We start from the raw sequence: 13,562 nt of genomic DNA, 5'->3' as shown, positions 1-13,562 counted from the left end.
GAGAGTCGCTGGAGGGCAGATAAGTGTCCTCAATTGATAATTATTTTATTTTTAGATTTTATATTGTACCTTTAAAATGAATGATGGCTTTGAAAATTGATAATTCTTTGCAAACAACCATTCAACCCAAAGGACATTTTAATGGTCAAATTATAAACCCTGTGAATTCACATGATGCTTCGTACATAGTGCAAAAATATGCAACCAAGTAAACATAGAAAAATAAGAAAATTTTTAAAAGCAGCCTTGCGTGCGCCACTCAAAAGGTCCTGAACCAGTTTTGTTTAAAAAATGGGGCTGAGACAAAGGCCAAGAAGTTTTCTATAAGGAACATTTGTTGAGAGAGTGAAGGAAGACCGAAAAGATTGCTTTGTAAGAGAATGGCTCTTTCAACCTGAACGCTTGCACTGATGCGGGGACACTAAATATATAGCTGTATACGTGCACACACAGTATCAGCAGAAATCCTGACAGCTGTTAGCTGTAACATTACTGGAGCACCTTGCTAAAGACAAGCAGTTACTGAAAGCTGCAGTGAAAAACTTCAGCTCAGATCACCCTATTTCTCTCAAATCTACTTCATGTTTGACTAACCTAAAAACATTTGGAAAAAATGGAACAAATCTGTGTCCTGTAAGATTAATTTTTAATCTAGATCTTTATTAATTTATATCTTACAATCATTGTAACGAGTTTAAGGAGATAATCTGTGACTTCAGGGACTAGCAGCAATGCCTCATCCTATGTAATTCAGCGTTTGTTCTTATCAGATCTTCGAAGATACTGGAAAGTTTTATTTGAACAGTTTGAATAAAACTCCCAAAATCACTTTACTGACCCTCCAAGTCCTTTTTGTTAATTTTCCACAAATATTCACGAGAGTTTTTTGGTTTTGGTTTGTGCAAAATCATTCAGATACTTGTGCAAATGTGTCTGTGGAAATGTTGGGGTGGAAGTATCTGACCTTTCAGATTTCCCTACCCTATTTATGAAAGCTTGGCATCCAATTAGGGCACAGAATCCATAAATCATGCCATACGCAACTAATCACACAAGTAATTAATAGCAGAGCACTGCAGTAACTAGCGAACAACTCATCATCATAAATTGGTTCACATAGGATGTTCCAAGAATTTGGAGTAATGAACAGAAGTTTGAAGATAAAATTAAACAGAAAAAGAGGCCTAAATTAATAAAATTATTTTCTACAAAATTTGCACCTAGGTGAAATTTTCATTATAATCACAAAGACAGTTCCTGAAACTTTGCCTCCATCTAGTGCTTTAAAAGCTCCTTAGGGCTGCAGGGTGCTCATGACCAGAGCTCTTCTTATATGGCCACCAAATCTAGTAATAGACAAGCAGGGACAGACACTTGTTTAGGCCTCAGCACTCTTGGACTGATCTAATTCTGTCTTAATGTGTTAGGGTCTTTGTGTACAGCACATGTACAGTGCCAGTGATTTGCTTGGACAGGATTTCTGGTTTTCATATCCAAATTATTCTCAGTGTAAATCACCAAAGGAAACTTGGATCTTCATGAAAAGCTTGGATCACAGGTATTAAATTATTTCTCTCTGTACTGAGACTATTTTTCTTTTTTCCGCTCTTTTCTTTAAGCACAAATCAAACACCTCAAGATGATTTTACCACTGAAAACTGATTCTTGACCTCATTTTTAAACTCATTATATGCAAGCTTGTTTGCATCCTCAACAAAATCTGCTTGTTCTTACAAAACCCCAGCAAAGCTCTGAGTTTAAAATCAACAGTAGCCAGGGAGCTGAAAGGGAAGAGTCAGTCAAGAACCAGGGACTGTTAATTGAATGTTGCAGTTACGAGCCAGCTCAGGCCAGAAACTGGGTTCCTACTGCTACACTAATTTTTAACTTAACTTTTAGTAATAGTCTGAAAATCCCAGAGGCCACCATTATAGTGGAAGCCCCTTCCCCATCTTTCCAGAGTTTGCCAAGGTCTCACTGCTGACCAGAGACAGAAAGCATTTCCCAAGCTGTCACAAAGTACAAAGGTTTCAGAATAGCAGCCGTGTTAGTCTGTATTTGCAAAAAGAAAAGGAGTACTTGTGGCACCTTAGAGACTAACCAATTTATTTGAGCATAAGCTTTCGTGAGCTACAGCTCACGAAAGCTTATGCTCAAATAAATTGGTTAGTCTCTAAGGTGCCACAAGTACTCCTTTTCTTTTTACAAAGTACAAAAACTGGCAAAGTGTCAGTCAGGAGGTTGTTCTCTCCTGATAACTTTCCTGAAGAGGGAGCACTAGGCCCGGTCTGCATAAAAGAAATGGTCACATTTAATACACTTGTAAAAACATGGTCAAGTGGCAGAAGGGTACAGTCTTGTGGCTAAGACACCGTAGGATGACCAGATAGCTAGTGTGAAAAATTGTGACAGGGTGATAGCGGCCTATATAAGATAAAGCCCCATATACCAGGACTGTCCCTGTAAAATAAGGACATCTGGTCACCCTAAGGCACTGGGCTGTGACTCGGCTGATTTGGGTTCAGTTCTTGGCTCCGTTACAGATGCCCTGTGTATAATCTCTGTGCTTCAACTCCCACGTCTGCAAAAAGGGGGATAAGCAAAGCAGGGAAGTGTTATCCCCCATTTTGCAGAAGTGCTCAGATACTCTGCTGATGGGGGCTATGGAAGCAGAGATAGGTCTGACTGGTTTATAATTAGTTCATATATGTGGACAGAAAAAAACATTACCATCATGTTTTTATGGTATTAGCCTAAGTAATTTATAGGGTTAAAACATGGTTTCCAACATCGGTTTTTCTGTTCCCACAGGCAACAGAAAACATGTTGTAACTCAGAGGGGCCACACCAATATTTTCAAACTTTGTGTAATCATTGTTACTTTGTAGCTGAGACATATTAATACCAGGCAGCATGCAATGCCAGGGAACCAACAGGCAGTTTTTAATCTCAATTTTATCACACCTGTACTGTGGCTGACAACAAATATTTCTCCAAATAAAATGAAGTTGCCTATTCTGGTTTTTGCTTTTTTGGGATGCAAATGCCTGTGCAGATAGGCAGCTGGGGTGAACCCCTCATACACCCAAACTAGGGTGACCAGACATCCTGATTGTATAGGGACAGTCCCGATATTCGGGGCTTTGTCCTATATAGGCACCTATTACTCCCCACCCGCCTCCTGTCTGGTCACCCTCATCCAAACCACCTATTACTCCCCACCCGCCTCATCCCTTTGGGCAGGAAGAAAGAAGCTGACAATTTAGTCAAAGCTTTGGCAAGCTTGCAGTGAGGGGGTTTAAAGGAATTGATTTCCGAGAGCAGGCCTTACACTCTTGAGAGAAAGGTTCAGTTTTCTTTGATGTGCAGCTTCTACTCAGAGGAGGTAACATTATGGGCAGAGATTGTTCTTGGATTTAGGTGCACAGTCTCCCTAAGGTACTGTACCTCTTCTGGATCAACAGTCATACAAGAAGGAATTAAATCTACAGACCCTGGCAACAGTTACAGGATTAAATTCTAAAATGCTCTGGAGGAAGAAAAATTCCACATGCACAACAGACATCCAAAATGGCTCAACATAATTTATTTTTTTATGTTAAAATGTACAGAGTTCTTTTGAAAGTACTTGCTAGAAAGGGGAAAAAAAGTGATATTACATACAAGGAGAGGAAGGGAGGCCAGCCGGCCAGGAGCGCATGACATGGAGAATTACAAAGGCATCTAGGCCCCCCTTCCCCTTAGCTTACAAGTCACCATGAACAAAGTACAAAGAGGTTACAAAACAGGAAAAGCAAATATAAACAGACAGGAATAGACTTAGCTTCATTTGTACATGCGGCTTTTAGAGGCATCTGGAGCTCTATTCACACACTCTAGAGATCTCTTTAAAGAGAATTTTTATCTTTCTTAAAATAGTTTTTAATATTCTACAACAAAGATAAAAAATTTTAAAGATGGAATGAAATGAAAAAGCTCTTATTTTAAAAGGCATCAAAGTCACTAACAGTGATTTTTTTAAATTTCTTTTAGAAGATTACCCAAGTTATTTTGCTAAAAATACATTTTTTTTAAACAGAAGTGAAAAAATGGTAGGTACCAATATTACTTGTGTTGGATAATTTCTTTTATAATATAGAAAAGAACTTTTTTTCTACAATAGTTCTACAGTCACAAAGGCTTGTGGAAAAGGGAGCTGCCCAATTGATTAAAAAAAACATACAAAACCCAAACCAAACAGCAAACAAACTAAATTCACGGCCCTCATTTCAACAGCTTCTCCTCCTGTCTTTAACCCTCTCTCTCCCTGCTCCCCCGCCCTCCCTCCCGCAACCACGAAGCAATGAAACAGCTGAAGATCTAGGAAGGAGAGGGCAGCACGGTGCGCTTTCTACATGGATGAGTTAAAACCGGAATAGTATATACAGAGAAACGGGATCCTACACAGCCTCGCACATGCTCAAAACAAAGAAATAAGGAGTGGAAGTCCTTGGAATTCTGCCTTTTTATATTTGGCAGTTATTGAAGAAAGGTCCGTTTTAGTGCATCTGAAGAAACCTCAAACCTTCATTTGGATGTTTTTTTATTTTGTTTACAACTAATTGGTTTTATTATTGTCTGTATCTCTACAGAATATACAATAAAAGAGAACTTTACACTAAAGGGTAAATAATGTCCCTTCTTTTTGTATTTGATGGCATGCCAACAGGTGCAGTCACTCTCTTTTATCATACACAGTTGAGTAGCATAAAGAAAATGGGAACTGGGGTGTGCACAAGCACACTACAAAATCCTGCTGACTAGGTCCCACTGCGGTATGCTGACTGTCCCACTCCCATTTCCTCCCTTGAGGAGCTGAAACTCCCTTCACTTCCCACACAGAGACTCAAAGGTGATGATCTCAAAAGAAACTGGGAAAGCAGGAATGTGCCTGTTTTAACACCGTAACTCCTCTGGAAGAAGGACACACTCAGCAGTTTCTCCCCACACGCACAGGAATGGAATAGTGACACAGACTCTGTAGGTTTCTTGTCAAGTCACTTAAACGTACGCTTCATCTTCCAAGATTATGTGAGTAAAGGACCTTAGAGGCAGACCACTGGCAATGGCTGCTCGAGCTCAGTCAGACTCCAAGGCTCAGAACCAAGATCTTTAGCATTTCAAAGCAGATATTAAAGAAGAGTTTGGGATCTCAGAGTTATGGCTGATTTGCAGGTTGTCAAAACGAGACCCTGTAGCCATTTTCGTCTCTTTCTGATGCACAGTAACAATCTCTTATCCTTCTAGTGGCTACATTAGGATTCCATAAAGTTCTCCTTTGAGATGCTAATGCTAGTTCAGACTGACAATGTGTTTGTGTGCTGGATGGGAACATTTTAAAATGACATACTTTCAGAATGAAACATACAGACTGTATTTCAATTAATTAATCTATGAAGACATCGCTGTGAGAAGAATTTATGTTTATATATAATTCCAAATTGTACTAAGGGGTGAGAGGGTCAGAAAGGATTAAGAGGAGAAATTTTCCTGCCTCATTGGAATAAAGAGTTAGTTTGTCCTCCATGTCCCCTTCTGAGTCTCCCATAAGTGCCTCCTGCTGGACTTAAGTAGGAAATGCAAAGTGGGGACTAGAGGGATGGGTTTTGTTACCCTTTGAGATGTCTGACATTTTAATGACTGCAGCATTGGGAGCTGCACACAGAGGGACATACGGGAGGAAGAGGAAGGAGTGGGGAACATACACTTGAAAATAAAATTTAAAAAGATGATTCACTGTTAAAGATATTCTGTCTGTGTGGTCAGCAAAGTAAGGCTCTCTTTAAATTATGAAAAGATTTTTGTGCACATTTTCCCCCTAAAACCATTTGAAAATGACTTCAGCTTTAAAACGTTTCAGGATTCTGAAGGAAACAAAAACCCAAAATGAACGAACAAAAAAAGAATAAAGACCAGGCTTCCTAAAAAATAAAATAAACCAAAGAAAAACCCTCTAAATCTACAGCAATATTTTTAACTGGGAAAAGGTCCATTTTCTCTGGTTCGTCAGTATAAAAGGTTCCTTTATTTATATATATTTAAGTTTTTAGGTTGCAAGTTCATTTCGCTCATCTTCTCATGTACGGTCCGTTGAGCGACTGCTTGGGCACCCCAGCAGCATTCATGTAGCTGTGATGGGAGGGGCCAGTATACATCATGTTTCCATGAGGGTTTGGCTGCATAGGCTGCTGGGTATAGGCCTGGCTCCCCATCATTCCCATCTGCATCTGCATAGGATACTGTGCTGTCTGGTTCATGTATGCAGGGTTACTATGGTAACTGCTGTTCATCATGGGCTGTGTCATTCTGTAGCTGTTCATGGCATTCAGGGTGTTCATATTCATGGAATTGACATTGTAGGGGGGAGTTGGCATCAAGTTAACCCCCATGTTCATACCTCGCTGAACAGCTAGTGCACGAGGGCCAGCCTGCATGGCAACTGCCGGTGGGCTGCGGCCATAGAGCTGCTGCTGGTGTGCAGTTGCAGAGGGCAGTGGTGCTGATTTAGAACGAATGGAAATATGCCCCTTAACTGGCATTTGCCCCTGCAACCTTTGTGTGTGGGGGATACCAATGTTGGTAGCAGACATGTTACACTGAAGCAGAGGTGATGTGAGGTTCATGGTGGTGGATGCCAAGTTTGGTGGGGGTGTCATGGTGGCTTGTGCTTGCGGTGTCCCAGCTAATGGATGAGATGGAGCTAGCTGAGGCAATCCTGTGTTGGACAGAGAAACACTGGTTGCATAGGAAGTCACAGCAGGAGAATGGCTATAAGGCATGGCATGAGGGTCCATAATGGTGTTTGTCAGCTGCTGCAACTTGGCTAAACTGAATGTGGCTGATGGCTGAGAGTAGCTCCCAGCACCAAAATCTCCTGGAATCCTCTCATAGATACTTATGTTGCCAGTACTTCCTGATTCAGGTATTTCCATGATCATAGGTGCTGGGGTAAAACTATTATTCATGCTACACTGAGACAGTGGAGGCTGCTGCTGGGGTGGAGGTGGGGGCTGAGGCTGTTGTGACTGAGGCTGCTGCTGCTGCTGCGGCTGTGGCTGTGCTGCTGGTTGCTGGTTGCTTGGAGGCCTTTCTACCACACAGCTCTGAGGTGACTTAATGTTGCAGTTTGCAGCAGGCTGGACAGTGCTCTGTTGCATCATGCTGCAGCTGTTGCCAATGTTTGCCATTTGCTGAGTGACAACACAACTGTTCTGAGTTAGGCTACTAGAGGAGGACAATCCTCCATAGGAGCAGCTGCTCTGCGAAGAGTTATTTCCACAAATGCTGCCTCCCATAGTGGAGTCATAACTGCTGGGGTTTTCATAGTTCTCTGTGGTGCTCTCAATGCTGCCAAGGTCACTGAAGCCACTATCCACCACCTGCTGAGAGTGGTCTGATACAGAAGGCACATCCATCATGGGGCTGGTCTCCATGTTCTGCATAGAAGGTGCGGACAGGGATCCTTGTTCAGGGCTTATCTGGGTGTAACCACTCTCCAGAGCAGGCACATTGGGACTGCTGACGGAACGCACAGATTGGCTAGGATGGGACTGAACAGAGGATATTGGACTGTTGTGCTCTGAGGCATGGCAATCTTCAACCATTGATATTTGAGGGTCCTCATCAGCTTGAGTGTAACTCTGCAGAGTCTGACAAGCTGCAAGAGTTTCCTCACAGTCCTGGTACGCTACATCATGTTCATTACTTTCCTCCTGCGTCAAGGACTGGACTGCTTGGACAGTTTCTAGATCTAGTTCACTATGAGGAATCTCTTCCTCTTCTTTTAATTCAATTAACCTTTCTTTAGTATTTTGCTCTTCTTCATGATCGTCTTCAGAGCCAGGGACATGCTCTGAGCCCACTGACGTCTCATGGGAAGCCTGCTCTTCCTCAGAATCTGCCTCCGCTTCATTTTTGCCTTTTACCTCTTCTCTACTGCTCTGTATGCTTGTTTCTAAAAAAGACTCCTGGACATCAGGCTCCTCCTTTACTTCTTCTCTAATTGGCAGTTCCTCCAATTCTTTCTTCTTTGCAGATTCCAGATGACCATCATCTTCATCATCTGCATCATGGTCTTCATTTTGGTTTGTAACTACTGCAACCTCATCCTCCTCTTCCTCATGGTCATGCTCAGGTTCTTCTAATTCTTGCTGTTCTTCTTCTGATTGCCTTTGCTCTTCTAATACCCGTGGCTTCTCCTCTACTTCTTCCTCTACCTCAGGCTCCTTAACATCTGCTGCTGGACTGCTGCTGCTGTCCATAGGAGAAACTGCTCTCACTTCACTGCTGGTTGTATCTTCCTCTTCTCCCTCTCCCACCTCCTCTGTTTCCATATGCACATCTTCCTCCTTCTTTTCCTCAGCGAGGGGTTGCTCTTCTTTCTTCTCAAGAGGCTCTTCTTTCTCCTGCATTTTGGGTTTACGCCCTGGTTTTGAATTAGTTACCATAGCATCAACTCCCTCATCCTGAGCAGATACTGGCACCTTTTCCCGGTTCAGTTTAAACCCTGGTTTTCTACCAGGTCTTTTCTTCCAGTGGATTGGTTTGCGACTTTTGCCTTTTGGCCATCCCTTTTTCTTTTTCATGGGTGTGGAAGTATCTGGCTCAAATGGAGAAATCTTTGCTTCACATTTTCTGAGCACAGATACTGGCTTCAAGGTAGGGGTGCCTGGAAACACAAAACAAAAATACCGCTTAAACTTTTCATAATTACTTGAACGTTTCCTCTTTTCTGCCTTCAAAGGAATCCTCCCCCCATTTCAAAGTCCCAAGCATTCCACCCCATATATTAATTCAATGTTCATGAACAATAAAAGAGAACAAAGAATTTTTAACCCTTTCTCTCATTTAAACATTTGCTCATTAATAACACATTAAATTAATTGCATTTGCAAAGAACATCTTTTCAGAGTTTTGAGCCTTCAATATGTAATCCAAATTCAGTGACATACTATACGCTAGATTAGAAGAACTAGAAAGGACCACCATAACTTTGCAAGTACAATTAATGTAATGTGTTTTTAATAGGAAAATATTCCACTTGAGCAAGATACTTCCCATACCTATGAATGTACATTGCACATGTTTACATTTAGTTCTGCTCTTCAAAAGAGATCTAAGATCCAGAACTATTTCTCTTACCAGTCATTGCTGAAACTGATTAAAAATCAAAGTAATTATTTAGAGCCAATAGAACACCAGAGTTACGAATTCACCAGTCAACCACACACCTCATTTGGAACCGGAAGTCAGCAATCAGGCAGCAGAGACAAAAACAGCAAATACTATACAGTACAGTACTGTATTAAACATAAAATACTAAAAAAATAAAGGGAAAGTTTAAAAAAAGAAGATTTGACAAGGTAAGGAAACTTTCTGTGCTTGTTTCATTTAAATTAAGATGGTTAAAAAGCAGCATTTTTCTTCTGCAAAATAAAGTTTCAAAGCTGTATTAAGTCAATGTTCAGTTGTAAACTTTTGAAAGAACAACCATAACATTTTTTCAGAGTTACAGACAACCTCCATTCCCAAGGTGTTCATAACTGTGAGATTCTACTGTAATTTTATTTGGCAGCTGAAGAACACTTTGTTTCTGCATAAATAATAAAAGGAAGCCAAAATTTTCTCTCTTTTGTCTATTTTTTGATGGATCATTTTTCATATTTAAGCTACTTTCCAAATGTTATTATAGATTCATAGATATAAGGCCAGAAAGGAGCACTGTGATCATCTAGTCTGACCACTGGTATAGCACAGGCCCTAGGACTTCCTTGAATTAATTCATGTTTGAACTAGAGCATTTCTCTTACAAAAATATCCAATCCTGATTTAAAGTTTTGAGTGATGAAGAATCCAACACAGCCCTTGATAAACTGTTCCAATAGTTACAAATTTGCACCTTATTTCTAGTTTGAATGTATCAACCTTCAACTTCCAGGTACTGGATTGCATTACACCTTTCTCTGCTAGACGGAAGAGCCCTCTATTTCTGCTCCCCAAGTTGGCACTTATAAATTGTGATCAAGTCACTCTTAACCTTTTCTTTATTAACTTAAACAGATTAAGCTCCTTGAGTCTCACTACAAGGCATGTTTTCCAGTCCTTTAATAATTGTTGTCTAACTGATCACTGTATGTGGGGTTGGGAAGGAATTTTCCCCCGGGTCAGGTTGGCGGAGACCCTGGGTTTTTTTTTGCCTGCCTCTGCAGCATGGGCATGAGTCACTTGAAGGTTTTTAATAGAGTAAATCGTGAATTCTCTGTAACTTGAAGTCTTTAAACCATGATTTAAGGATGTCAGTGAAGGCTAGGACTATTACAGGGTTTAAAAGAGAACTGGATATGGCCGTTCTTATGTTCGGTAACTCAGGCAGAGGTTAGGGGTCTAATACAGGAGTGGGTGGGTGAGGTTCTGTGGCCTGCAATGTGCAGGTGGTCAGACTAGATGATCACAATGCTCCCTTCTGACATTAAAGTCTATAAATCTTGTGGACATCAGACCTGGACATAATATTCCAGTCGTGGTCGCAGTACCAAATACAGAGGTAATGTAACCTGCCTGCTCCTACTCAAGACTCCCCTGTCTATACATACCAGGATCACATTAGCTCTTTTGGCCACAGCATCACACTGGGAGCTCATGTTCAGGTGATTATCTACCATGAGCCCGAAGTACTTTTCGGAGTCACAGCTTTCCACGACAGACTTCCCCGTGCTGCAAGTATGGCCTACATTCTTTGTTCCTACAGTGTAATTTTATATTTGGCTGTATTAGCACACATATTGTTTGCTTAAACCCAGATAACCCAGAGATCTAGATTGCTCTATACCAGTGGCCTGTAGTCTTCATCATTTACCACAGACATCCTTGCTCTTTATGGGCCTGTTCCTACAAGGTGCTGAGCGCTGTCAAGTCGAGTTTGTGAAGCCAAGGGGAAGCTGGAAGTTTTTGACACTTCTATTAGTCTCTCAGCACTGTGTAGGACCCATCCTACCCGCAGTAAATCATTGAAAAATTATTAGTTGCTATATGTTTTCATACTTTGACTTTAAACCAATGGGGCCACCCTAAACAATTTCTCTCTCTCTTTAGTGTTAAATACTTCAAAAGTATTTGAAAGGTGTTGTCCTACTTCCCATTCAATTGACATTTAGTCATGCTGTCCCATTTGGTTCTTTAAAAAAACGGTTACTAACCTTCCATAACTGTTGTTCTTCGAGATGTGTTGTTCATGTCCATTCCATGTTAGGTGTGTGTGCTTGCCACATGCACTGGTGCCAGAAGTTTTTCCCGTAGTGGTATCCATAGGGGGGACTGGCTCTGGTGCCCTCTGGAGTGGTGTGCATGTGTGTCGGTATAAGGGACGCTGCCAGGTCCCCCCTTCCTCAGTTCCTTCTTGCCAAAACTCCGACAGAGGGGAAGGAGGGCAGGTCATGGAATGGACATGAGCAACATCTTGAAGAACAACAGTCACGGTGGTAAGTGACCGTTTTTTCTTCTTCTTCGAGTGCTTGCTCATGTTCATTCCATGTTAGGTGACTTCCAAGCAGTATCTGTGGAGGCGGGTAGGAGTTCATGGATGTGTTGATTGCAACACAGCTCTGCCAAAGCCAGTGTCATCTCTGGCCTGCTGGGTGATGGCATAGTGGGTCGTGAAGGTGTGCACCGACGACCACGTTGCTGCTCTGCAGATATCCTTGATAGGGACTTGTGCTAGGAAGGCTGCCACATCCAGCCTTGAATGAGCTGTCACTATCAGTGCAGGTACAACCTGTGCCAAATCGTAGCAAGTACAGATGCAGGAAGTAATCCAAGACGAAAGTCTTTAAAAAGACACTGGGAGGCCTTTCATCCGATCAGCCACTGTGACAGAATCGAGTCAATCTACGGAAGGGCTTGGAATGCTCTAAGTAGAAAGCCTGAGCCCGCCTGACATCTAGAGTGTGCAAACGCCTCTCCTCGTTGGACACGTGAGGCTTTGGGCAGAACACCGGGAGGAAAATGTCCTGGTTAACATGAAAAGGCAACACCACCTTTGGAAGGAAAGCAGGATGGGGAGGCAACTGAACCTTGTCCTTGAAGGACACCGTGTAAGGGGGCTCTGAGGAAAGGGCTTTAATCTCAGAGACTCGCCTCGCTCAAGTGATAGCCAAAAGGAAAACAACCTTCCACGACAGATGCGCAAGAGAACAGGAGGCTAGGAGGCTCGAAGGGAGGGCCAGTGAGCCTAGAAAGGACTAGGTTAAGGTCCCATTGGGGCACCAGGTCCTGGACAGGGGGGAAAAGCCTTTCAAGGCCCTTAAGAAATCTGATAGTCATTTCATGCAAGAATACCGATCTGCCCCGGACGTGAGGATGGAAGGCCAAAATGGCTGCCAGGTGCACCCTGATCGAGGAGAAGGCCAGGCCTTCATGTTTTAGGTGAAGCAGGTAGTTCAGAATGGACTGCAGAGATGACTGGGTCCTCCGCTCTGACGCCCAATAGGAGAAGCACTTCCACTTTGCCAGGTAAGTCATTCTAGTGAAGGGTTTTCTGCTCTCTAACAGAATGTGCTGGACTTGACTAGAGCAGGCCTGCTCCTTTGGGTTCAGCCACACAGCATCCATGATGTGAGGTGGAGAGAGGCGAGGTTCATAGAATCCTAGAATATCAGGGTTGGAAGAGACCTCAGGAGGTCATCTAGTCCAATCCCCTGCTCAAAGCAAGACCAACACCAACTAAATCATCGCAGCCAAGGCTTTGTCAAGCCAGGCCTTAAAAACCTCTAAGGATGTAGATTCCACCACCTCCCTAGGTAACCCATTCCAGTGTTTCACCACCCTCCTAGTGAAACAGTGTTTCCAAATATCCAACCTCCCCAACTGCAATTTGAGACCATTGTTTCTTGTTCTGTCATCTGCCACCACTGAGAACAGCCTAGCTCCCTCCTCTTTGGAACCCCTCTTCAGGTAGTTGAAGGCTGCTATCAAATCCACCTTCACTCTTCTCTTCTGCAGACTAAATAACCCCAGTGCCCTCAGCCTCTCCTTGTAGGTCACGTGCCCCAGCTCCTTTATCATTTTTGTTGCTCTCCGCTGGACATTTCTGTTGCTCTCCAATTTGTCCACATCCCTTCTGTAGTGGGGGGACCAAAACTGGATGCAATACTCCAGGTGTGGCCTGACCAGTGCCGAATAGAGGGAATAATCACTTTCCTTGATCTGCTGGCAATGCTCCTACTAATGCAGCCCAATATGCCGTTAACCTTCTTGGCAACGAGGGCACACTGCTGACTCATATCCAGCTTCTCATCCACTGTAATCCCAGGTCCTTTTCTGCAGAACTGCTGTTTAGCCAGTCGGTCCACAGCATGTAGCAGTGCATGGGATTCTTCCTTCCTAAGTGCAGGCCTCTGCACTTGTCCTTGTTGAACCTCATCAGATTTCTTTTGGCCAGTCCTCCAATTTCTCTAGGTAACTCTGGACCCTATCCCTACCCTCTAGTGTATCTACCTCTCCTCTCATCTTAGTATCATCTGCAAACT

General features: G+C 42.7%; 1 protein-coding gene across 1 annotated transcript in view; it reads right to left on the bottom strand.

The window, feature by feature from the left end:
- Positions 1–4,347: 4,347 nt before the first annotated feature.
- Positions 4,348–13,562, bottom strand: part of KAT6A (lysine acetyltransferase 6A) — a 77,942-nt gene continuing 68,727 nt past the window's right edge. Inside the window, exon 17 of the mRNA XM_074940211.1 lies at positions 4,348–8,707. Coding sequence (XP_074796312.1) covers positions 6,108–8,707 — 2,600 coding nt within the window. The 3' untranslated portion in view covers positions 4,348–6,107. The remainder of the gene's footprint in view (positions 8,708–13,562) is intronic.

The sequence above is a fragment of the Natator depressus genome, chromosome 26 (genome assembly GCF_965152275.1).
Source record: "Natator depressus isolate rNatDep1 chromosome 26, rNatDep2.hap1, whole genome shotgun sequence".
NCBI lineage: Eukaryota > Metazoa > Chordata > Testudines > Cheloniidae > Natator > Natator depressus.
The sequence above is the reverse complement of the archived record's forward strand: the minus strand, read 5'-3'. Positions and strand labels throughout refer to the sequence as shown.